The 23,024-nt window shown below is 42.9% G+C and overlaps 1 protein-coding gene across 2 annotated transcripts in view; it reads left to right on the top strand.

The window, feature by feature from the left end:
• ARFGEF1 (ADP ribosylation factor guanine nucleotide exchange factor 1) overlaps positions 1 to 23,024 on the top strand; it is a 456,734-nt gene that overhangs the window by 70,140 nt on the left and 363,570 nt on the right. For both annotated transcript variants that reach the window (XM_030215298.1, XM_030215307.1), the window contains exon 8: positions 7,729 to 7,886. In XM_030215298.1, the coding sequence (XP_030071158.1) occupies positions 7,729 to 7,886 (158 nt within the window). The remainder of the gene's footprint in view (positions 1 to 7,728; positions 7,887 to 23,024) is intronic.

Here is a 23,024-nt window from a genome sequence, read left to right as displayed (position 1 = left end):
CTATATGTGAGAATACATGTCTGCTGTCCCAGGTAAGTAACTTAGCTTTACATTTACAAGGATAGTGTGAAAAAAAGGTAACCCCCAATGTTGATAAATGAGGTCTTAATGATAAAATTGCTGACAATGAATTTTGAGTTTCAGGAAAACGCCTTGTGGATTGGACCAAAGTTTTTGTTTTTGTCTTTTTGAGGTGAAAATAAATTAAAAGTCCAGATTGCAGTAAAAGACATAGTAACATAGTAGATGATGGCAGAAAAAGACCTGCACGGTCCATCCAGTCTGCCCAACAAGATAACTCATATGTGCTACTTTTTGTGTATACCCTACTTTGATTTGTACCTGTCCTCTTCAGGGCACAGACCGTATAAGTCTGCCCAGCACTATCCCCACCTCCCAACCACCAGCCCCGCCTCCCACCACCGGCTCTGGCACATATCGTATAAGTCTGCCCAGCACTATCCCTGCCTCCCAACCACCAGTCCCGCTTCCCACCACCGGCTCTGGCACAGACCGTGTAAGTCTGCCCAGCACTATCCCTGCCTCCCACCACCAGCTCTGGCACAGACCGTATAAGTCTGCCCAGCACTATCCCTGCCTCCCAACCACCAGTCCCGCTTCCCACCACCGGCTCTGGCACAGACCATGTAAGTCTGCCCAGCACTATCCCCGCCTCCCAACCACCAGCCCCGCCTCCCGATCTCGACTAAGCAGACTTACCTGCAGCATCATTTCTCTAGACTGGGACAAGAAACCTCAACGAAATTACATAAAGATTATTCATTTATCAACCAGCTCAACTCCCTGAAGAACTTGTTAAATGCTTAGAAGATATTCCATATGCCAACAGTGATGTGAAATCTTTTTCTCCTCATCCTGATTTTTCCTATTATTGCATATTTTTTTACATTGAATTGTTTCTGATTTTTGAGGTAAATGTAATTCGAAAAGGTAGAGGAGTAGCCTAATGGTTGACGCAGTGGGCTGTAAACTGGGGTACCCAGGTTTGATTCCCACTTCAGCTACTTGTGACCTTGGGTAAATCATTTAACCTTCAGTTGCCCTGGTTGCAAAACATTAGATTGTGATCCCACAAGGGAGAGGGAAAATACCTACCATACCTGTATTTAATATGTAAACCACTTTGGTTGTATCACAGAAAGGTGGTATATCAAAAATTACATAAGCATAAATAAAACAGAGACAAAAGGGTAACCCGAGTAAACACAATCCGCTTTTTAAATAATTTCTTATTTATTTAAGGCACGCAGTTATCCAATGCCCATATCACCTGAAAAAGTAAAAGTAACTGCCCCTTAGCTACTCGGTCCATCAATTTACAAAATTTAATTGATAAATTCAGCTGATTGAACACAGGCTTGACTGCAGCCAGCCCTGTTGAATCTAAACCTCGCTATATATAGTGAACCTTACCATGAGACTGCAGTAGTCACCACAAAGTTTCTACAAGAACACTATGCCACAATCAAAGAGAGATGAGAAAACAAGTTGTTGAAATATATCAGCTTGGAAAGGGTTACAAAGCCATTTTTAAAGTTTTAGGACTCCGCTGAACTACAGGGAGAGCTTTTATCTCCAAATGGAGAAGAATTGGAACAGTGATGGGTCTTTCTAGGAGTGGCCGGCTTTCCGAAATTACTCCAAACACACATTGACAACTCATCAGGAAGGCACAGAACAGCCCAGAAGAACATCCGAAGAAATACAGACTTCTCTAGCCTCATCTAAGGTCAGTGTTCTTGATTCCAGAATAAGAAAAAGACTGGGCAAAAATGGGATTCATGGGAGAGTAGCAAGGTTGAAACAGCTGCTATCTAAGAATGACATACCTGTAGGATTTCCAAGCCTTTTCGGATAAAGTTCTGTGGGCAGACGAGTCAAAAATGGAACTCTATGGACAACACAGGACCCATTATGTCTGCCATAAAGCAAATACAGCATTCCACAGTAAGAACATCATAGCATTAGCCAGACATGGTGGCAATAGCGTGATGATTTGAGGATGCTTTGCTGTCTCAAGATCTGGAAAATTTGCCGTTATTGAAGGAACCAAGAATTCTGCACTGTACGAGAAAATTCTGAAGGAGAATGTCTGATCATCTGTCAGCTGAAGCTGAACCATAATTGGATTATGCAGGAAGACAATGATCCAAGACACAAAAGTCTACATCTGAATGGCTGAGGAGAAACAAAATTGAAGTTTTGGATTGGACTAGTCAAATTCATGTCTTGAACTCAGTAGAGATGCTGTGGCAGGATATGAAATGAGCAGTTTCTGCATGAAAACCTATGAATGTGTCTGAATTAAAGCAGTTGTACAAAGAGTGCACTAAGATTCCTCAACAGCTTTGTGAATGACTGATATCAAATTGTAGGAAGCATTTGGTTGCAATTATTGCTGCTAAATGTGGTGTAACAAGTTATTAGATTTAGGGGGCAATTATTTTCTACATGGATGTTACAGGTGTTGGATAACTTTGATCCTTTAATTAAGTAATTCAGTAATTTCAAAACTGTTATATATTTATTCATGTTCCCTTTGTCGGAAAGCAAATAGAATGTTGGGTATTATTAGGAAAGGTATGGAAGACAGGTGTGAGGATGTTATAATGCAGTTATATCGCTCCATGGTGCGACCACACCTTGAGTATTGTGTTCAATTCTGGTCGCCGCATCTCAAGAAAGATATAGTGGAATTGGAAAAGGTGCAGCGAAGGGCAACTAAAATGATAGCGGGGATGGGATGACTTCCCTATGAAGAAAGACTGAGGCTAGGGCTTTTCAGCTTGGAGAAGAGACGGCTGAGGGGAGACATGATAGAGGTATATAAAATAATGAGTGGAGTGGAACAGGTGCATGTGAAGCCTCTGTTCATGCTTTCCAAAAATACTAGGACTAGGGGGGCATGCGATGAAACTACAGTGTAGTAAATTTAAAACAGATAGGAGAAAATATTTCTTCACCCAACGCGTAATTAAACTCTGGAATTCGTTGCCGGAGAATGTGGTTGAAGGCGGTTAGCTTGGCAGAGTTTAAAAAGGGGTTAGATGGTTTCCTAAAGGACGTCCATAAACCGCTACTAAATGGACTTGGGAAAAATCCATAATTCTAGGAATAACATGTATAGAATGTTTACGTTTGGGAAGCTTGCCAGGTGCCCTTGGCCTGGATTGGCCGCTGTCGTGGACAGAATGCTGGGCTTGATGGACCCTTGGTCTTTTCCCAGTGTGGCATTACTTATGTACTTAACATTACATTTTGTTCAAAATCAGAAAACATTTAGTTTGACACACATGCAGTAATAGGGGAAATTAGGAGGGGGTAAAAAGTTTGTCACAGCACTGTATCTACTCATTCACTTGATTATGAAGTATGTTTGTCTTTCAGTGGCAGCTATAGCAAAAACACCTGTCTGCCAAACCTACTGATCTGCCTTTTTTTTCCTACTGAAGGACAATGACTTTGTGTGTGCAGCAAGTCTGAACCTAGTTTCCTTAACTTCCCCTTTACACAAGAATTCTTACAGGAACCAACACTGCTTTGGAGTCATTGAAAACTGAATACACACAGCATCCTTGCAATTCTCTCCTTCCCCATCTTACTTCCAGAAAGACTGTGTGTACACACATTTAACAGAATAGCATTAGCATCAATCTTTGAAAAGATAAAATAAACACAGCAACAATATACCCTATGCAGCAGCCTAAGCAACACACCGGCTCTTCTACACTACAGTGTCTTCCCTGGGGGACCTCTTAAAACAGGAGATTTCTCCAAGTCTGTCTTCAATTATGGGTGCAAATATCTGATGTAAATGGGGAGATCAAATTCCTCAACCAGCCCATCAAATGATTTGAACATGTAATCTCACTACAAATACCCCAGAAATCTCAAACCTCTCTTACCTTTGTTCCATATTCAGCAGATTGTATGTGCTGCTAAGTACTGATGTCTTATCAGGACCATACATCTGAATCTTGACCCACTGTTGGAGGTTATATGCTGTATTGGGACTCTACGTAATAATTACTCAACCTTGGCCAGACCTGAGTGAGACATCAACAATGCCCCCAGACTAATTCCCTCTGCCAAGGTTTGTTAAATCTGTAACCAGGATTCCTCAACCACTGGCGAATACATGCACATTGAGCTGCATTGTAATATTTTTTGCTGATCTGGTGGTTCCATATCCATGCTTTCATCAAGCTAAAATAGTACTTGCATGTGAATCCTAGGGGCCTCATTGCTCCATATAAAACTAGATAGAGGGCATTCAGCATATGCTGAATTAGACATAGTAATTGGAATACAATGCACATTAAAAAAATGTATTTGTAAGTTTGAAATACAATATACAAATCTAATCAATTCTTGTATACCACTAATATCCCCTTTCCAGGGTTCAGTGTGGTTTACATTCTAGGTGAGGTAAAAGCTGATAATGTTAGTACGAGGTATGAGACCAATTAGAGACCATTGGTGTAAAGCATGAGACCAAAACATTATAGGAAAGGATAATGGATAATACTAGGACATCTTGACCTTTTTAGTGATAAATGGAGCAATTTTGTCTAGTATGGCTTTCACCTTGGTATCCCAGTGGGATTTGATTGAACCATGTGTAGGAGATGAGGTAGTGAGGGAATCTGTTAGCTCAGACCAGAAAGTGACCGTGTTGATTTTACCTCTGGTGGAAATGAGTTTGGAGAACTTGTGCCTGGTTAAGCTTGACATACAGGTATCAATGGTGAAATCCAGTTGGAAGTGGTCAGACCATGGTACTGGCTTCCATTTGAATGAGCTGATCAAACTATCAGGGTAAGAAGTCATGAAGTCTGACGTATGGCCTTTTTCATGAGTTGCACCCTCAGTGAATGTAGTTAGTTCGCAGTTCTTCTGGAATGATTCGAAATTGTGAACATTGGTGTCCGCATCATTTTCCATGTGTAGGTTTATGTAACTGGGAAGATAATCCTAGAAAATTGGGACATGTCAGAGTAAAGTAATCTCTACAAATCGAGGTTCTGCCTTGGGCCAATCTCCTGGAGGACAGTAAATGAGGAGTAGGGCGATTTGATTTGCCTCTTTTGAATCATCACATAATTTGCACAGCATATAATGCAGTTCAGGGAAAACCCCAGAACTAACTAAAGACATGTGGAAAAAACTCTTAAATATAAGAGCAAGTCCGCCCCCCTTTTTTTTTTACCCTGTCTTGGAGAGTGAAGACCATCATAACCGGGTGGATATATGTGAGGCAATATCAGACTATCAGTTTCTGTGATTCATGTTTCTGAGATAAACAGAAAGCCCAGATCTGAAGATTCTAGTTGATCCCTGAGTAAGAAATCTTTGTTTAGTTCTTTTTCTAAATTCACTTAAACAGTTTTATTTGTCAGAAATATTGCTTTTCTTGGTTAAGAGTTCACTGCATGCAGACTTGTAGAGTTTCAGAGTATAGCGAAAGACGGTTGGTCTTTGGCAGCACTTATCAATCGTGTATTAATTATGCACAGTGCTTGCTTAAGGGTCTGCGTCCCTTTGAATTATCTTCTTCCTAAGAAGAGGAGCTCTGTTGTTGATTGAATAAAGACATTTTATTTAGAATGAGATATGAAGTCAGTCAGCTAATTCTACCTATGTTTTGTACTTTTAAAACTTGAAACAAGGTAATTTGTTTTTTTAAGGTCCAGTATCTAGTATTTAACACTCACTTCTGATCACTAGAGACATACATCAAATGGCTGTATTTCACTTCTCTGAAATTGTTTGGAAGTTTTAATGCTGAGGAAGCTTCAGAAGGATATCGGAAATTTAGATAGATATGAACTTTAACTCACAAGTTGTAGTGATGGTTTCAATTTGCAGTTTCTGATCCTGATGTCCTTTGTTCCAATTGATGTAGATCTCTGGAGGCTTTTTTAATTAACACACTTGTGTAGAAAAATTGAGTGAAAAGAAAAAAAGCTATTTCCAGTCCAGTTTAATGAAGTAACGTAAATCAAATTACCATTACCTCTAAATACCTAGATACAGTCCACTACATGAGAAATTCATTACTATTAGTGGCATAATAAAAGGAAAAGAGACAAAGCTACATTATATAAAGAAATATGTAGGTTGTGAAGGAATTAAAGAGAGCATAAATCAATTTAAACACCATCTATAGCCCTTTCTTAGGTACTCCCAGTCAACATGTCTCTTACAGCCAAGAATGAGGTCAAATGAGATGGATCCCAAAATATATACTTATGCAACCAATAGAGCACTATACACTTGCAGGGAAACTTTAGATAAAAAAAAAGCTTCCAAATTAATTACTCCATGCCTTAATAATAAGAACTGCCTTTGTCTTTTCTATGTTTCACGTGATACATCAGGGAATGCTAATATTTTTTTTAACCTGTAAATACCTGTAAATTACTTCTCTTGTGATCGAAAGTAATATGTAAGAAATCTGTAGCAGTGCTTTTCATGAAAGTCACCATCAAAGTCCCAATAGAACTACCAGTAGTTTTCATTTCTTTTCTTGGTTCCAAAGAATCCAAAATAATGTTTCCAATCACTAATTCTGATGCTTATTACCAAGCAGAAAATATGCTTGAAGAATTGGTGGTTTTATTTCCTGTGAAAGGTGTAATACTAATACACAGTATTGTGTTCAGCATTTCCTTAGGAGAACTTTTTAAATAAGGGAAGTTCTTTTTTTTTTTCCCTTAACCACTGAAATGTCTTTAATTCATGTCGATTGAACTGTTTGCAACTGTGACATTGCTTGTAGGATAGATAAATCTACCAGGTTGGTCTCCAAGAAACTAATTTGAGGAGCCATAAAATTAATAAAAGGTAGAATTGTTTTGACTAGGTCAGAAATAGACATCCATATCAATTTGAGAGTCATTTCTGCAAGTTTTGTTAAAAGAATTTTTGGCAATACCTGAGGGGTATCACCCAGAGCAGTAAAGCATACCTCAGTTCCATTCTTGGAAACAGCAGAGGCCTCTACCAGAGCTTCCCCATTTTGGGGTGTCTTACCTCTAGCCACCCCCAAAAAATGACCTGCGACACTTCCGTCTGATGCTGGCAATTGCATAAGACTCATACCCTGCACATCACGCTCCCACTGTCTCTGTTCTTGTGGGAGGCGTTCAATGCAAACTGAGGAACTTGTTGCAGCAGGTTGGGAGAGGAATGCACATTTTTAAAAGGTAAATTCTGCCTATTACATGTACAACTCACTCCACTTCATAAGGTCATTCTTAATTCTCTGAATTACTGGGAAAAAATATGAAACCCAAATATACAAAGCCCTCTCTTGCCCCTTCAAACTCTTGAAGGCATTCTGGGATATGGACCTAGAAGGAATTCCTCAGCTTTTTCCTAATAGGATTTAAAATTCAGACATCTTGCCAAATGCCTACAACAATTCCATAAGCTTATATGGCTAATGAATCCATAAATAAGAACATAGATTCTTTGCATTAAAATTGCATTCCTGTAGAAATTTTCAACAGTTAATATCTGGGTAATAGATTTTAAAGAGGAAGATCTGGCTATTCAAACAGGTATTTATGTTCAAGAGTGTAAGAGACAGATAATAAAAGCCACAAAATGTGAAGAATTGATCTGGATGTTGTAAGTAATTAAAATTGCATGACCCTATTCCTACAATAACTCTTGAGCTTCATTTTTAAATCTTGTTCTTAGACATGGGAGAATTGACAGCTGTAACCATAGGAATGCCAGAAGATAGTAGTGATGGTGAAAACATTCATGTAAATGGAATCCCGGGCACTCCAATATCTATGGCATATACTCCATCCTTACCGGATGACAGACTATCTGTCTCTTCCAGTGACACTCAGGTAATTTACAGTTGGAAGTAAGTGCTATGGAATGAAAATACTGCAAATTCAGAATTGTTTAAATATTCACAATCTTTTCTTATTCATTCAGATGCACTTGTTTTCAGTAATTCCATAGAACCCTATAAAATAAAGCTCTGTGTGCATTGTTCATATTAAGAAAATAGGGAATGCTTTGCAGCTTTGAGAAGTGTAACAGAATATACTTGTCTTGCCATATCAGAACCACAGAGCACAAGAATATTTTTTGTGATGTCTGTGTCCCGCTTTCTGACATCAATCAGGTTTAATTTTTCACCTAAAAACTTGCCAAAGATCTGGCTCTATGGCCATTTATGTGTAGTGTCATGCATCCATATTCTATCATGTGTACATTCTTTTGTCAGTGGGCTGGATCCAGCATAAAGTTATACTTCATGGTTACATGTGTAGCATATAATATATTTAAAAAATAGATGAATATTGGGGTATGGCAGTGAGGCATATGTGTATACTGGAAATGGTCATGCACAGGATACAAGTAGTGTTAACTTTCAGAGCCTAAGCTATCATAAACAAAGGCATAGAAGGTGTAACCTGCTCATTCTGAACATACCAGCAGCTACAATTCTAGCTGTCTTCCTGGGTAAACTACATAGACCATGGCTAGTCTTTATCTGTTAATGTGCTTCTTTGTTGAATAAATTATGTGTGGAGCATTGACTTGCTAGATTTATAGTAATGTGAAAAAGTTATTGCTTTCTCCCGATTTCCCCCGTTATTGTGTATATAGCACACTGAGTAGTTTCTGATCTTTAAACAAAATGTAATATTAAAAAAAGGGAAGCTGAGGAAAGACAACACAGTTTTGAAATTATTTCTTCATTTGTTTAAGGAACAAAATTAACCAACATTTGTATCACCCATGTTAAAAAGTAACTGTCCCCTAATCTTAATAACTGGTTGCACTAACTTTTGCAGCAATAATTGCAACCAAACACTTCCTAAAACTTGATATCAATCTTTAAAATCACTGTTGAGGAGTTTTACCCATGCTTTGTTGCAGAATTGTTTTAATTTAGATACATTCTTACGTGTTGGTGCATGAACTGCCTGTTTTAGGCCCTCCCCACAGCATCTCTGTTGGGTTCAGGTCAGGACTCTGAGAAGGCCAGTGCAAAACTTTAATTTTGTTTCTCTTCAGCCTTACAGATGTAGACTTGCTTTTGTGTTTTGGATCATTGTCTTGCTGCATAACCCAATTGTTTCAGTTTCAACTGACAGAGAGATGACTCGACATTTTCCTTAAGAATTTTCTGGTACAGTGCAGAATTCATGGTTCCTTCAATAATGGCAAGTTTTCTAGGTCGAGGCAACAAAGCCTCTCCACACAAGCACACTACAATCACCATGTTTGACTGGTGTTATGATCTTACTGTGGAATGTTGTATTTGCTTTATGCCAGACATAAAGGGTCCTGTGTTATCCGCAGAGTTCCACTTTTGACTCTATTGTCCTTAGAACAGTATCCCAAAAGGCTTGGAGATCCCCAAAGTGTGTGTTTGCAGATTTGAGATGAGAATTGATGATGTAACTCTTGGATAGCAGCAGTTGCCACCTTGCTACTCTTTTGTGAATCCCATTATTACCCAGTCTTTGTTATTGTGGAATCATGAATTCTGACCTTAACTGAGGCTAGATGTCAGGTTTTCAAGGCAGAAACTAGGTTCGTGAGCCCTTGGGCAACTGCTGAGGAGCGGCAGTGGCAGGCAAAACCACCCCACACCAGAGACAATGTAGAACTCTGACAGAAACAGCTAGACTTCATCTGCACTTGACCACCCTTCCCGAGGAGTTGAGCCCCTGGGTGCAGGCGGCCGGCAGGACTTACCGGACAGGGCAGGAACTGAATACCAACTAGGCTGAACAGAGACTGAGGGTCAGAGGGGAAAGGAATAAACATGGGCAGCAAGGCAGGAAACTGGGCTAGGACTCACAGACAGACACTACTACACAAAGCAGGAAATGGACAAGCTAAAGGACAGGAACTGAAAGCTGACAAGTAGCCACTGAAACAGGGTACAAACACTGACAGAAAAGAGTCAGGACTGAAAGCTGCCACGCAGCCACTAAGAAAGAGATACAGACGAACAGAAACTAGACCAGGAATACAGACCAGAAACAAGACTAGGAAATAAGCAATAAACCTAAGCTAAACTACAAACAGACTAACTAGAACCGGACAAGAAACCAGACTAGGCAGAAGTGCAACAAAGCACCAACAAACCAGGGACCTTAGACGATGCAAAGGCAAACACAGAAGTTTCCAGGTGATTAATGAAGCCCTTCAGCTGCTGAAGCTCAGCTGCAGGAATCACATGGCAGCCTTGGGTGCTGTTCAGGCACAAACAAGAGAAGCAAGTCTTGCAGCCTGGAAGATCCGGACCGGGCCAAAGTCTGGAACGGGTGACAGTCCACAGCAGCCACCAGTCCCGGCCACCAGAGGGCGAGGTGAGCACAGACAAGGAAACAGTCACCATCATGACACTAGAGAGGCCTGCAGTTTTTTCAAGTGTTCTTCTGGAATGTTTTGTAACTTCCCCAGTGAATAGTTGCTGTGCCCTTGGAATAATTTTGGCAAGTGGGCCATGCCTGGGAAGATTCACTTCTGAGTCTTCTCCATTTGAGGTATTGGCTCTCACGGTGGAGTCGCACAGCTTTAGAAATGGCTTTGTAACCCATTCTAAACTTATATATTCCAAAAGCTTTTTTTTTTTTCTCATCTCTCTTGAAATTTCCTTTGGTGGCATAAAGGGGCATTTTTGATAGAATGTCTAAATTAGAATTTGGACATTTTACAAAAATGTCCAAATTCTGAACAGGAAAGAAGGTCATTTTTGAAAAAGATAAGACTTCTATCTTTTATGTTTGAAAATGGTATGGATGTGTTGTGATTTGGACGTTTTGTGATTTGGATGTCCTTTTTTTGTCCATTTTCGAACAAAAGACGTCCAAATGCAAAACGTCCAAAACAGAGGAGGAGTGGCTTAATGGTTAGTGCAGCGGGCTTTGATCCTTGCGACATGCTCCACTGCTGCTCCTTGTGACTTTGGGCAAGTCAAATGCACAAGGGGCATTTTTGGATATGACATTTAAGTCTGAATTTGGACATTTTTTGTAAAATGTCCAAAATCAGAACAGGAAAGGTCATTTTCTACAAAAAAAAAAGTATATCTCTTCCTTTTGAAAATGCTGTTTGGAAAAATGTTTTGTGATTTGGCGGAGTAACGGGAGGTGATCCCTGATTCCCTCCAGTGGTCATCTGGTCATTTAGGGCACCTCTTGTGTAGAGTAGAGGAGTAGCCTAGTGGTTAGTGCAGCAGAACTTGATCCTGGGGAAGTGGGTTCAATTCCCACTGCAGCTATTCGTTATGAAAACAGGTCTAGCTCAAAATGTCTAAGTTTTAGTCTTGGATGTTTTTGTTTTGTTCTCACAACGCAACAATGATTTTGCTACTGAGAGAAAAACGTGATTTATACTAAATTGAATCCGCCGATTCCAAATATGAACTCCGAATTTGCCTGCACGCCTAGATTTTAAGTTATACATGCAAAGCCTATTCACTTATAATATTAATGCTTGGGATGCATTTGTGCTAGTAGTGTAGAACTTCCTTGGGAACAGACGAGCTGAAAACTATGCCGAACTAGTAGACAACATGCTTAAAGCATATGAACAACTTGGCTGCCGAATGTCATTGAAAATGCATTTCTTACATTTCCATCTTGACTTTTTCCCACCTAATTTGGGACACATAAGTGACGAACATGGAGAGAGGTTCCATAAAGACATTTCTACAATGGAGAACAGATATCAAGGCCGCTGAAATCCCAACATGATGGGGGACTACTGCTGGGTTTTGCAACGGGAAAATATGACCGGTCACAAACGCAAAAGTAGATGCCTGAAGCCCTGGGTACTGAAGTACTGGGCCTTGCTGAAGTAAGACTTTTAAACTGGAATATGAGACTTTTTTGAAATTTTGTTATTCCATTACATTTTCATATACTGTTTACTACGAAAACTTTGACGTTGATCAGGTAATTGTTGGAGTAAAACTCGTTCTGTAAAAAATTATTCAATGCTTTCCAAGTGCTTAATTCATTTGGGCAAACTTATGCATAACAACATTTCCTGACGTGTTACAACAATTCTGACTTCAGATTTGGAATACGCACACTGAATTTAGTATAGGACAAATGGTTTTTGCCCAGTAGCACACGGAAATTTTTTTTTTGTTGTGCTGTGTTATGGCTGAAAGACGTCTAAGTCTTAGGAACGCCCATGTCCCGCCTTGAACACACCCCTGGCATGCCCCCTTGAGATTTAGACATCCTTCTGACGGACTTCAGAGAAAGATGTCTAAAAATAGGTTTCAAACATACTGATTTGGACGTCTTTGTGAGATAAACGTCCAAATACAGACTTATGTCACTTTTTGAACGTTTTTCTGTTTTGAAAATGAGCCTGATAGTGTTTTGTAGAAATTCTATGGTGACAACTTCACTCTCATGGTAAGATTCAATATATAGTGAGATTTAGATTCAAAAGGGCTGTAATCAGGCTTGGCTGTGTTCATACAGCTGAATCTAGTTATCAGTTGAATTGGGTCAGTTGGTTGATTTAACAACTAAGGGGGCAGTTATATTTTCATATGGGTGATATCAATGTTGGATAACTTTGTTACTTAAATGTAAAAACAGTTATTTGCTTAGGTTCCCTTTGTCTAATATTACATTTTGTTTAATGATCAGAAACCAAGCAGTATGACATATATGCAATAATAGGGGAGGGGAAAACATTTTCACATTCCTGTATCTGTAGCATTTAAAGGCTAGGTTTGGTGTTTTATGGTACTCCTGCATTAACTTTTAGTTTAGAGAAGCTTTGGCACCAAAGAGGTAGCTTTATAAACTGTTTCCATTTTAATGTTTTTCGTTTTTCTTAATAATGCTCATGTATTATTTCAGCAGGTGATTTTATATTTATTTCATAACTGTTTGAATTAGCATTGTATGTGGCAATTCCTTTTTTTATATTTTTTTATTTTAGTTACATTTGTACTCCGCGCTTTCCCACTTATGGCAGGCAATGGAGGGTTAAGTGACTTGCCCAGAGTCACAAGGAGCTGCCTGTGCCGGGAATCGAACTCAGTTCCCCGGGACCAAAGTCCACCACCCTAACCACTAGGCCATTCCTCTCTCTTATATAGTTTCTTACCCTTTTTTGTTGTTGAAAATTAGCTTCCCACTATTCCAAAACCTGTGGGGATAGTTGTGTCCATCAACCAGCAGGTGGAGATAGAGAATTGAAACTGAGCTGAGACCTATGTCACTTGGCATCCAGTCAGGCTCCTCAGCATTTCTATCTCCAGCAAGCGGGTAGACATACTTTTCAACCTCTGGTTCTGAGTATTTTGCTGTTGGTTCAGTTGGTCAGCTGTTCCCCAGTTGAGCTTTGCGGGAGGCTTGAATATGCAGAGTCATATCTGGAGGTCTTTAGATCCCTGTCTCTGGTGCCCCGTGAATTTACTTCTTCCTTCCCTTTACCTCTCCCTTGTTTCCTGTGGAGCCCACTGTGGGACCCTTTGGTCAATGTCGAGGTGTTGCAGTACATGCAAGCCGTGAATCCCATGGGATACGGAGGAAACGGTTGGTGGTAGCACATCTTCAGATTCAGCATCCTAATATGCCGGGTCTTTGGGCTGTCCAGCAGGGCTGGTGCACAGTTTGATGCACTAGAGTGCAGGAAGGGGTGCCATTTTGTTGGGGCCAACTGGCAATGAGGAGCAGCTTCTGATCACATGTGGAGTACAGCTGCCATTTTAGAGCTTCAGGGCCCAACAGAGCATTCAGCTGCATTGAGATCTTTGTTTCCCCCAGAGTTTATATTTCTCATATACCAGACCTATTTACTGAAGCAGGGACAGTCAGAGTAGCTTCATGGTGCTTCAGTTTCTTGCCTCGCTGCCCAGCCGGCTCCTAAGACATCTTGTTTAGATCTCTAGGAGTGGGAAGGTGAGGCTGTCTATGCTTCTCCCTCATCTGATGTGGCCTTGGTCTATTCAGAGGGACCATCATTGAGGTAGCCGTTAGATGGAGAACTCCCTTCTGAGGAGGGGGATGATACGAAAGTACTGAGGTGGTTTCATAAAGAGGAGCTCTGAGGCACTGGTGGTGCTTTCCATTGAGGAGCCTTCTGATTCGGCGTCAGGAGTTCCATCTTTGATCGTGTGGGGGGGGGGGGGGGGGGGGGGGGGGGGGGGGATTGAATTCCTTCTAAGGCCTTCCCATTGCATCCAGACATTCAGGACCTGATAGCAGAGCAGAATGGTTCTCACCAGATGCGGGGCTGAGAGTGGGAAGAGCCATGGTTAACCTCTGCCAATTAGTTCTGGAGGAGAAAGATAAATTTCAGCTTACCAGGATGGACTTCCTGGTTACGGTGGTGTCTAAGAAGACCACCTTGCCAATGGAAGGTGGCATTGCCCTAAAAGAACTACAGGATAGGAAGCTAGAAGGCTCGCTGAAACAAGCCTTTGAAGTGGCCTCTTTGGGCCTTCAAGCAACAATGTGCAGCTCATTAGTGGCAAGAAAATGCCTGAAGTGGCATCAGTAGTCAGCAGCACAAGATGGGCACCATAATGCCCAGCTGAAAGCAGGGTCCGCCTACTTGGCAGGTGCTATTGTCACAACTTGGGGTGAGCCCTTGATCCGCAGCTGAGTTGATGCTACATAGCCAACCCAAGGGCTAGCTAGGCCCTGACTGGTGGCAGGCGAGACACCTGGGCAAGGCTAGAGCTGGAAGACAGGGCTGGAGCAATGCAGGAAGCAGGTCAGGAACAAGGCTGGAACAAGACGCAGACAGGAACAGAAGACAAACTGGAACAAGACTGCAACATACACTAGATAGCTCTAAGAGGCCTATTGCAAAGGCACCAACTGGGAGACAGGAACTTCCTTAAATAGACCCAAATAAGAAGTGATGACTTCAGCCCGTGCCCTCTTGTAGAGCTGTAAAGGAAGTGCTGGGTTGTCAGGAAGTAAACAGGTTCTTCTTGGCACAGAATGCTGCTGGAGATCACAGAGAACAGGTGAGTGGCGTGACAGTACCCCCTTCCTGAAGCCTCTTCCCAAGACCCATGGGTTAGAGTTTGAGGGAATAAAGATGTTGACAGTCTTATAAGTGCAGGGGCTTGAACACTGATAGTAGGTTTCCACGTATTATCTTCCTTATCCTTCTGACATCTAGAATATCCTGAGTATCTTGTAGACTTGAAGTTGCGTGTCCCCGTGCAAGGTCCGCTTCCCTGACTGCTTAGGGCGTGGAGTTCTCTCCAGGATTACAATGATCTGGGAGACAGCGAGAATCTTTGCAGGGTCCAAGTTGGGTTGGGATTCCAAGATGGAAGACTTTCCCTGGGGTGAATCCAATGTGGGCAGGGTTAGCTGAGGTTCAAAAGATGTTAAGCAAGACTTGAGAACAGGTTAGACCCTAGGTTAGAATGTCACCAGAGTTCCAATCAATATGAGGGTCATGTTTCTGCAACCAAGGAAGCCCCAAAATGACCTGCTGTACACATCTGGGGTTCTCTTGATGCTGAGAACCCATCTGAAGAGAAATAGGTTGAGTAATAGCCTGCAGATGCTCTGGCAATGGGATCCATAGATCGATGAAATGCAAAGGGTTCTCTGAAGGGATTCACAGAAATGTCACTCTGGTGTATCAGCCTTATGTCCACAAAGTTCCCGGCTGTGCTGGAATCAAGGAGAGCTTGGACTACAATCTGTTTATTGTCCCCTAGAAGGGTGACAGGAAGAGTACCGAGTGAGGTCAGAATAACTCGGCAAGAACCTAGGGACATCTCCCCCACAACTCCTAGGTCTGGAAGTATTCCCGTTTTCCTGGGACATTGCTTAACATGGAGGGGCATAATTGAACGAAAACGTCTATCTCCATGGACGTTTATCTCTGAGAAAGGGTCCGTGAAGGGGCGGACCGAACCATATTTTCGAAAAAAAATAGACGTCCATGTTTTATTCGACAATTTGTGAGCTGGGCGTTTTTGTTTTTCAGTGATAATGGAAAATGAAAGCGCCCAGCTCAAAAACGAATAAATCCAAGGCATTTGTTCGTGGGAGGGGCCAGGATTCGTAGTGCACTGGTCCCCCTCACATGCCAGGACACCAACCGGGCACCCTAGGGGGCACTTTTACAAAAAAAAAAAAAAAGGTAAAAGAGCTCCCAGGTGCATAGCACCCTTCCCTTGTGTGTTGAGCCCCCCAAATCCCCCTCAAAACCCACTGCCCACAAGTCTACACCATTACTATAGCCCTAAGGGGTGAAGGGGGGCACCTACATGTGGGTACAGTGGGTTTGGGGGGGGGGGGTTGGACGACTAAGCATTAAGCAGCACAATTGTAACAGGTAGGGGGGGATGGGCCTGGGTCCACCTGCCTGAAGTCCACTGCACCCCCTAACAACTGCTCCAGGGACCTGCATACTGCTGCCAGGGAGGTGGGTATGACATTTGAGGGTGAAAATAAAAAGTTGTGAAACATCATTTTTTGTGGTGGGAGGGGGTTAGTGACCACTGGGGGAGTCAGGGGAGGTCATCTCCGATTCCCTCTGGGGGTAATCTGGTCATTTAGGGCACTTTTTGTGGCCTTATTCGTGAAAAAACAGGATCCAGGAAAAGTGCCCTAAATTCTAGCTACAAACGCATACTTTTTTTCCATTATCGGCGAAAGGCGCCCATCTCTCCTCGGCCGATAACCACGCCCCAGTTCCACCTTCGCCACGCCTCCGACACGCCCCCGTCAACTTTGCACGCTTCCGCGATGGAGTGCAGTTGAAAACGTCCAAAATCAGCTTTCCATTATACCAATTTATTCGTTTTTGTGAGATAAACGTCTATCTCCCGATTTGGGTCGAAATCTAGGCGTTTTTCTCTTTCAATTATAAGGTGGATAATGTCCTAGGTCCACACAGTACAGTCAGAGGTTTTGCGCTCTCTGACGCCTTTTCTCTTCCTCCAAAAGTTGAGAATGTGCTGTTTGCATGTGGACTTCTTCCTCCAGGAGGCAGGAGAAGCTGGCACCTCTGAATCTATGAGATCTTTAAACTGGGGCATCGACCACGTAGAGCGGCATTTACCTCCATGTTCCTTAACCCTCCATGTTCCTAAGCCCTCTGTTGAAAGCGGATGTCCACCTTGATTCATAGGGAAACCAGGTCATCCAAACTGGTGGCCTGTCGGGCCCTGCCAAAAGATGGCCACCTTGTACACCTGATTCCATTGCCGTTCAGGGTCCAGAATTGAATGGTATACTGGTCCACAGTTAGGGCCCTTTATTGTAGGCACAGGAGCCCAGAAGCTACCGAGGAGAGATGCCCTGGCTTATCAAATACCTACTGGAAGCGTGTGAGGAAGACAGCCAAGTTGCATATCAGCAAGTCATTCTACTCCTACAGAGAAGAGACCCAAGCCAGTGCTTGCCCGGAAAGGAGAGAGACAATAAAGTTAATTTTGGCTTGATGTGAAGGAAAACTAGAGGGCTGTAGTTCAAAGTTCATCAAACACTGGTTAATAAATCCTCGTAATGCCTTGGGGTTCCCATCAAAGCGCAGTGGTGCTGAGAGTTGAGGCTGAGACATGAGACATCAGATAAGCCGGAAGTGGCACTGTGGGAGCAGATCCTGGAGGCGGGTTCAGACCCGGAGGGCTTACGGTTTGCATCGCCGCAAGCTGAGCAGAGACCCCTGAAGGGTTTCCTTAATCTGCTGAAGTTGTGTCCATTGCTGCTGGACCTCCTGTGTTACACTGGAGCTGGTCCATGTGTCTAGCTGGTCAGGTCCTGAACAGAATCAGAAAGATACTGGAGCTGGAGGGCAAGCTGCTGGAGCAGCTGCAAGGCGGGTGACTGACCCAAGCTCATGGCCTTTGCAATCTGTCACGACTCTGGGTGAGCCCTTGGGCCGTAGCCGAGTTGACTACCTAGCTAACCCAAGGGTTGGCTAAGCCCCGACTGCCGGTGGGCGAAACACCTAGGTAGGGCTGGAGCTTGGAGTCAGGGTTGGAGCAAGGCAGGAAGAAGGGCAGAAACAAGGCTAGAACATGCAGCAGGGCCAGAACAAAACACAGAAACAGGAGACAAACTGAAAGAAGGCAGCAATACACACTAGACAACTCTAGGAGACCTGTTGCAAATGCACTGACTGGGAGGCAGGAACTTCTTAAATACCACCAAACAGGAAGTGATGACTTCAGCCAGTGCCCTCTTACAGAGAGCTATAAAGGAAATGCTGGGTTTCCAGGACGTAAACAGACCCTTCTTGGCACGGAATGCTGTTGGAGACCACAGAGAACAGGTGAGGGGCATGACAGCTATCTATTTCATGTTACAAGTTATGGTCTTGCAGCATGTCTCTGGCTGTCACGGCACATTGGCAACTCTGGTTGCGGCATTGGACAGCGGATGCATTGTCAATGTCAGGCCTAGTTACTACCCTTTCGGAGTAGAGAGGTGTGGTAGCTGTGTTAGTCCACTCTTAAAGATTATCAATAGAAATCAAACAAAATAAAACATGGACATAACTTAATACATTTCTTGATTAGCTTTCGAAGGTTGCCCTTCTTTGTCAGATCGGAAATAAGCAAATGTGGTAGCACATAGTATATATAAGAGAAACATCAAACAACTCCAGCTTCCACCCTTCACATAGAAAAAGATCCATTATTTACAGCCAAGCCACAAGATACCACCGTATCTGCTCGGACCCAGGGAATAGAGACAGACACCTTGAAACCCTGACTGCATCCTTCAAACAGAAAGGCTACAACCCCAAAATAATCTCCAAGAATATTGCCTCCTCCCTCAAAACACCCAGGGAAAATCTGCTACAGTACAAAGAAAAAAAGCCACAGACAGAATTCCCCTTGTAGTGACATACAACCCAGAGCTGGAGAAACGGAGGAAAATCATAAGAGACCTACAGCCCCTACTCCAGGAAGATGAATTACTGAAAGAGATATTCCCATCCCCACCAGTGCTGGCCTTCCGACAGCCACCAAACTTAAAACACAAGCTAATCAGAAGTAAACTCCCAACACAGACTGAAAAAGAAAAGGGCATGTTTCCCTGTAACATATCCAGCTGCAAGCTATGCCAAAACATTTCACAGGACCCCACAGTCATTCACAGGGGAAAAATATTCAACATAAAGGAATCTTTTACATGCTCATCTTCCAATGTGGTATATATCATTCAGTGTAAAAATGTAACGAAGGATGCTATATTGGAGAAACAGGCCAGATGCTTAAGACAAGATTCAATCTGCACAGACATCACATGAAAATAGCTGGTGCCAGTCAGGCCCCCACCCCTGTGGGCCAACACTTTACAAGACCAGAACACTGCACCAGTGATTTCACAGTAAGAATACTGAAAGGTAATTTTAAAACAATTCAGGAACGTAAGACCTTTGAAGTAAGAATAATTGAATATTTTGACACCCACAGACAGGACTTAATAAGGATCTGGATTTTCTAGCCCATTATAAACCATAAAGTTGTATTTCTCTGTTTATCACCCTCCTCTCACCTACCAACACCCATCCTGTTAGAATATCAATGAAATGTTTTGATGTCCCCATGCATACCCCCACCCTCCCACTCTGTCAGACTGTCAAAGTAATGCTTTGATGTTTCTCTTATATATACTATCTGCTACCACATTTGCTTATTTCCGATCTGACGAAGAAGGGCAACCTTCGAAAGCTAATCAAGAAATGTATTAAGTTATGTCCAATAAAAAAGGTATCATCTTATTTTCTTTTCCATGTTTTATTTTGTTTGATTTCTATTGATACCCTTTTGGAGCAAATGGTTATTTGGAGAAGATCTTAGTAACTTGGTGGAAGAACTGGGGGGAAACTAAGCCACATCAGTTGCTGGAGGATAAGCCAAAAACCTCTCATCGTCCATCTTCATGGAGCTCTTGAAACAACAGATGTACCAGCTCTTTCAGGCATGCCAGACTTCCTATCATGCGGTCAGGAAGTCCTCCTCTTAGTCAGCTAGAGCGCCCAGTGCCTCCAGAATGTCGCAGAGAAGCAAGGCTGGTCCACTTTTCTCTTACTCTGATGGGAGCACATCTTCAGGAGTTTCAGGAGGAGTAGGCCAAAATCATGTCAGATCAGTGTGTAATGGATATTCTTACAGAAGGTTACAAGTTGGAGTTCTCCCACCTGGTCGCTCTGCTCTTCTTGCCATCTCCTTGTCAAAAGGGAGCCAAGGAGGTTGAGGTCAGGCCACCATAGACTCCTTGCTGGCAGTCTGGACGATTGTTCTAATTCCACAGACCGAACAGGGACAAGGTAGATAACTCCATTTACTTCATTGTCCCAAAGAGGGAAGATACCTTTCATCCAGTCTTAGATCTCATAGGTCTAAACCACTGCCTCCAGGTGTCACGCTTTCACATGGAGACATTAAGAGCAGTCATAGCCTTGGTTTAAGCAGGAGAATTTCTCCTCTTCATCTCAAGGAGGCGTACTTGCATATACCCATATAGTTGCCACATCAGAGGTTTCTACGTTTGTTGTGCTGGACCATCACTTCTGGTTCAGGGCTCTGCCCTTTGGTCTCACCATGGCTCCAAGAACGTTTACCAAGGTTATTGTGGTTGTGGTGGTGGTGGTGGCGTCCTTACTTCATTGCTAAAGAATCAGAGTTCACCTGTACCTTGATGAGTGGCTGTGACAGACAAAGTTGTTTGTCTTCTGTAGTCTTTGGGTTGGTTGATCGATTTCAAGAAGAGCAGACTAACTTCATCATAGACAATGGAGTTTCTGGGCATTGTATTCGACACAGCACAGAAGAGGAAGATTCCTTTTGTTACTAGGCTCCTTTTTGGCTTTCTCTTCCTTTTGATCCTCGATCTTTTGCTTATTTCCCATTTCATAAGAACTTAAAGACTTATCTGTTCAAAAGACTTCTGTCTTAATCTTCAGTCATTATTGTACGTTTTGTTTATTTTGCTCTGTTACCCACTTTGAACTACTAACAAGTGGGAGTTAGTGGGTTACAAGAACCACATCATATCACACATCACATCTTTCTCACAGAGTTCTGGACATTGAAGCTGGTGCAACAGATTTTGTCTTCTCAGTCAGGGCATGCCCAGTGTCTGGGACTATGTTCAGGTTTTGGGGTCAGTGATGGAAGTGGTGCCATGGGCAAGGGCTTATATGCGGCTGTTACAGGAAACTCTTCTGAGCCACTGGTCTCCGGTGTTGCAGAAGGATGACCTTCATCTTCCTGGGACACTGGTGGCCAGGCCAGAGTATGCAATGGTGGTTGTCACCCAGGAATTTGACAATTGGAGCTCCCTTTCCGATAACACAGTGGGAAGTGGTGACAACGGACACCAGCAAGTTGGGTTAGGAAATTCATTACATCTGGCACAGGGCACTCAGATGGAACAGGAGTCTCAGTGGTCAATAATCACTTGGACTCAGGGCAGTGCAGAATGCCTTAGTGACTTTGCTCCCTTTTTTGCGAGGGCGTCAGTCAAAGTTTTCTCCAACAATGTGATAGAGGTGGCTTATATCAACAAGTAAGATGGAACCCACAGTCTCCAATGCTGTTAAAGGTAGCCTCCCTCATGAGTGGAGTGCAGAATAATCTCTGTTTGTCGGCAGCTCACAACGCGGGGTCCTTTAATATTAAGGTGGACTTTCTCAGCAGACACTCCTTGGACCTGGGAGAACAGGAACTATCTAGCCAGGATTTTCAGCTGATAGTGGACTGATGGGGTTCTCCACTTCTGAACTTGATGGCGACGAAAAGGAATGGCAACTTGCCCAAGTTCTTCAGCCACTGGAAAGAAGTGGACTTGATGGGGATGGATGACTTACTGCAGCCATGGCCAGTGACACATCTACTGTATGTATTCCCTCCGTGGCCTATGGTAGGCCACGTGTCGAGAAGGATCATACTGCATCGGGGTTGAATAATTCTTGTGCCAGATTGGCCATGTCAGCTGTGGTAATGCGGACCTGATTTGACCGCTGGACGAGTGTCCTCTCCATCCTCTGCAGGTACATGGCCTACTGAAGGAAGGTCTGGTGCTCATGGAGGATCTGTGCCCTTTTGGTCTTACAGCTTGGCTATTGTAAGGGCTTAGTTGAGGCAAAAATGTTATTCTCATTCAATCATTGCTATCTTGCTTCAGACTCGGAAATGCTCTACATGCATAGCGCATGCAAAGGGGTGGAGGATGTTCGAGGGTTGGTGTTCTGACTTTCTTTTCTTTTCTTCTCTTCTCAGGTCGTGCACATCCTAGCGTTTCTCCAGGCAGGTCTTCAGAAAGGATTGACTTTGGGTTCTCTACAAGTTCAGGTTGCGGCTTTGGCCTGTTTCAGGAGACAACTACAGAAGACATTTCTTGTGGCTCGCCCAGATATCATTTGATTTGTGTGGAAAGCGGGCCACTTGTGACCTCTCTTTCGTACGCTGTGTCCAGAGCGGAACCTTAATTTAGTCCTTCAGGCTCTTCAAAAGCCTTCTTTTGAGCCACTCCGGAAGGCCTCCTTGAAAGTTCTTATGCTACAGACAGTGTTCTTGATGGCTGTTGTGTTGGCACATAGGGTTTCAGAGCTTTAGGCTTTCTCTTGTCAGGATCCCTTTCTTTGCTTTTTGGAGGCAGAAGTTTCCCTGCACATGGGATCCTTCCTTATTTCTGAAAGTGGTATTGGCATTTCATCTCAACCAATCTGTGGAGCTTCCGTCCTTTCGCAGAGAGGATGAAGAGGCTGAGTATTCTTTCTTTAAGCTTTTCAATGTGCATAGTGTCCTCCTTTGATATCTGGAAGTCACGAATGAGTTTCCCAAATCAGACAAGTCTGTGCTTTTTGGCACACAGAGGCTTGGCCTCATAGCTTCCAAGCCCATGATTGCTAGATGGCTAAAAGAAACTATTATGTCAGTTTATTTGCTTGCGGGGAAGCAGACTCCTCAGACATTGTTTGCTCATTCTACGAGGTGTAAAGCGACATCCTGGATGGAGACTACCTTACTGTCTGCAGCGGATATT

The sequence above is a fragment of the Microcaecilia unicolor genome, chromosome 1, assembly GCF_901765095.1.
Source record: "Microcaecilia unicolor chromosome 1, aMicUni1.1, whole genome shotgun sequence".
Classification (NCBI taxonomy): domain Eukaryota; kingdom Metazoa; phylum Chordata; class Amphibia; order Gymnophiona; family Siphonopidae; genus Microcaecilia; species Microcaecilia unicolor.
Note: the sequence above shows the minus strand (reverse complement) of the source record. Positions and strands in the feature narration are given on the sequence as shown.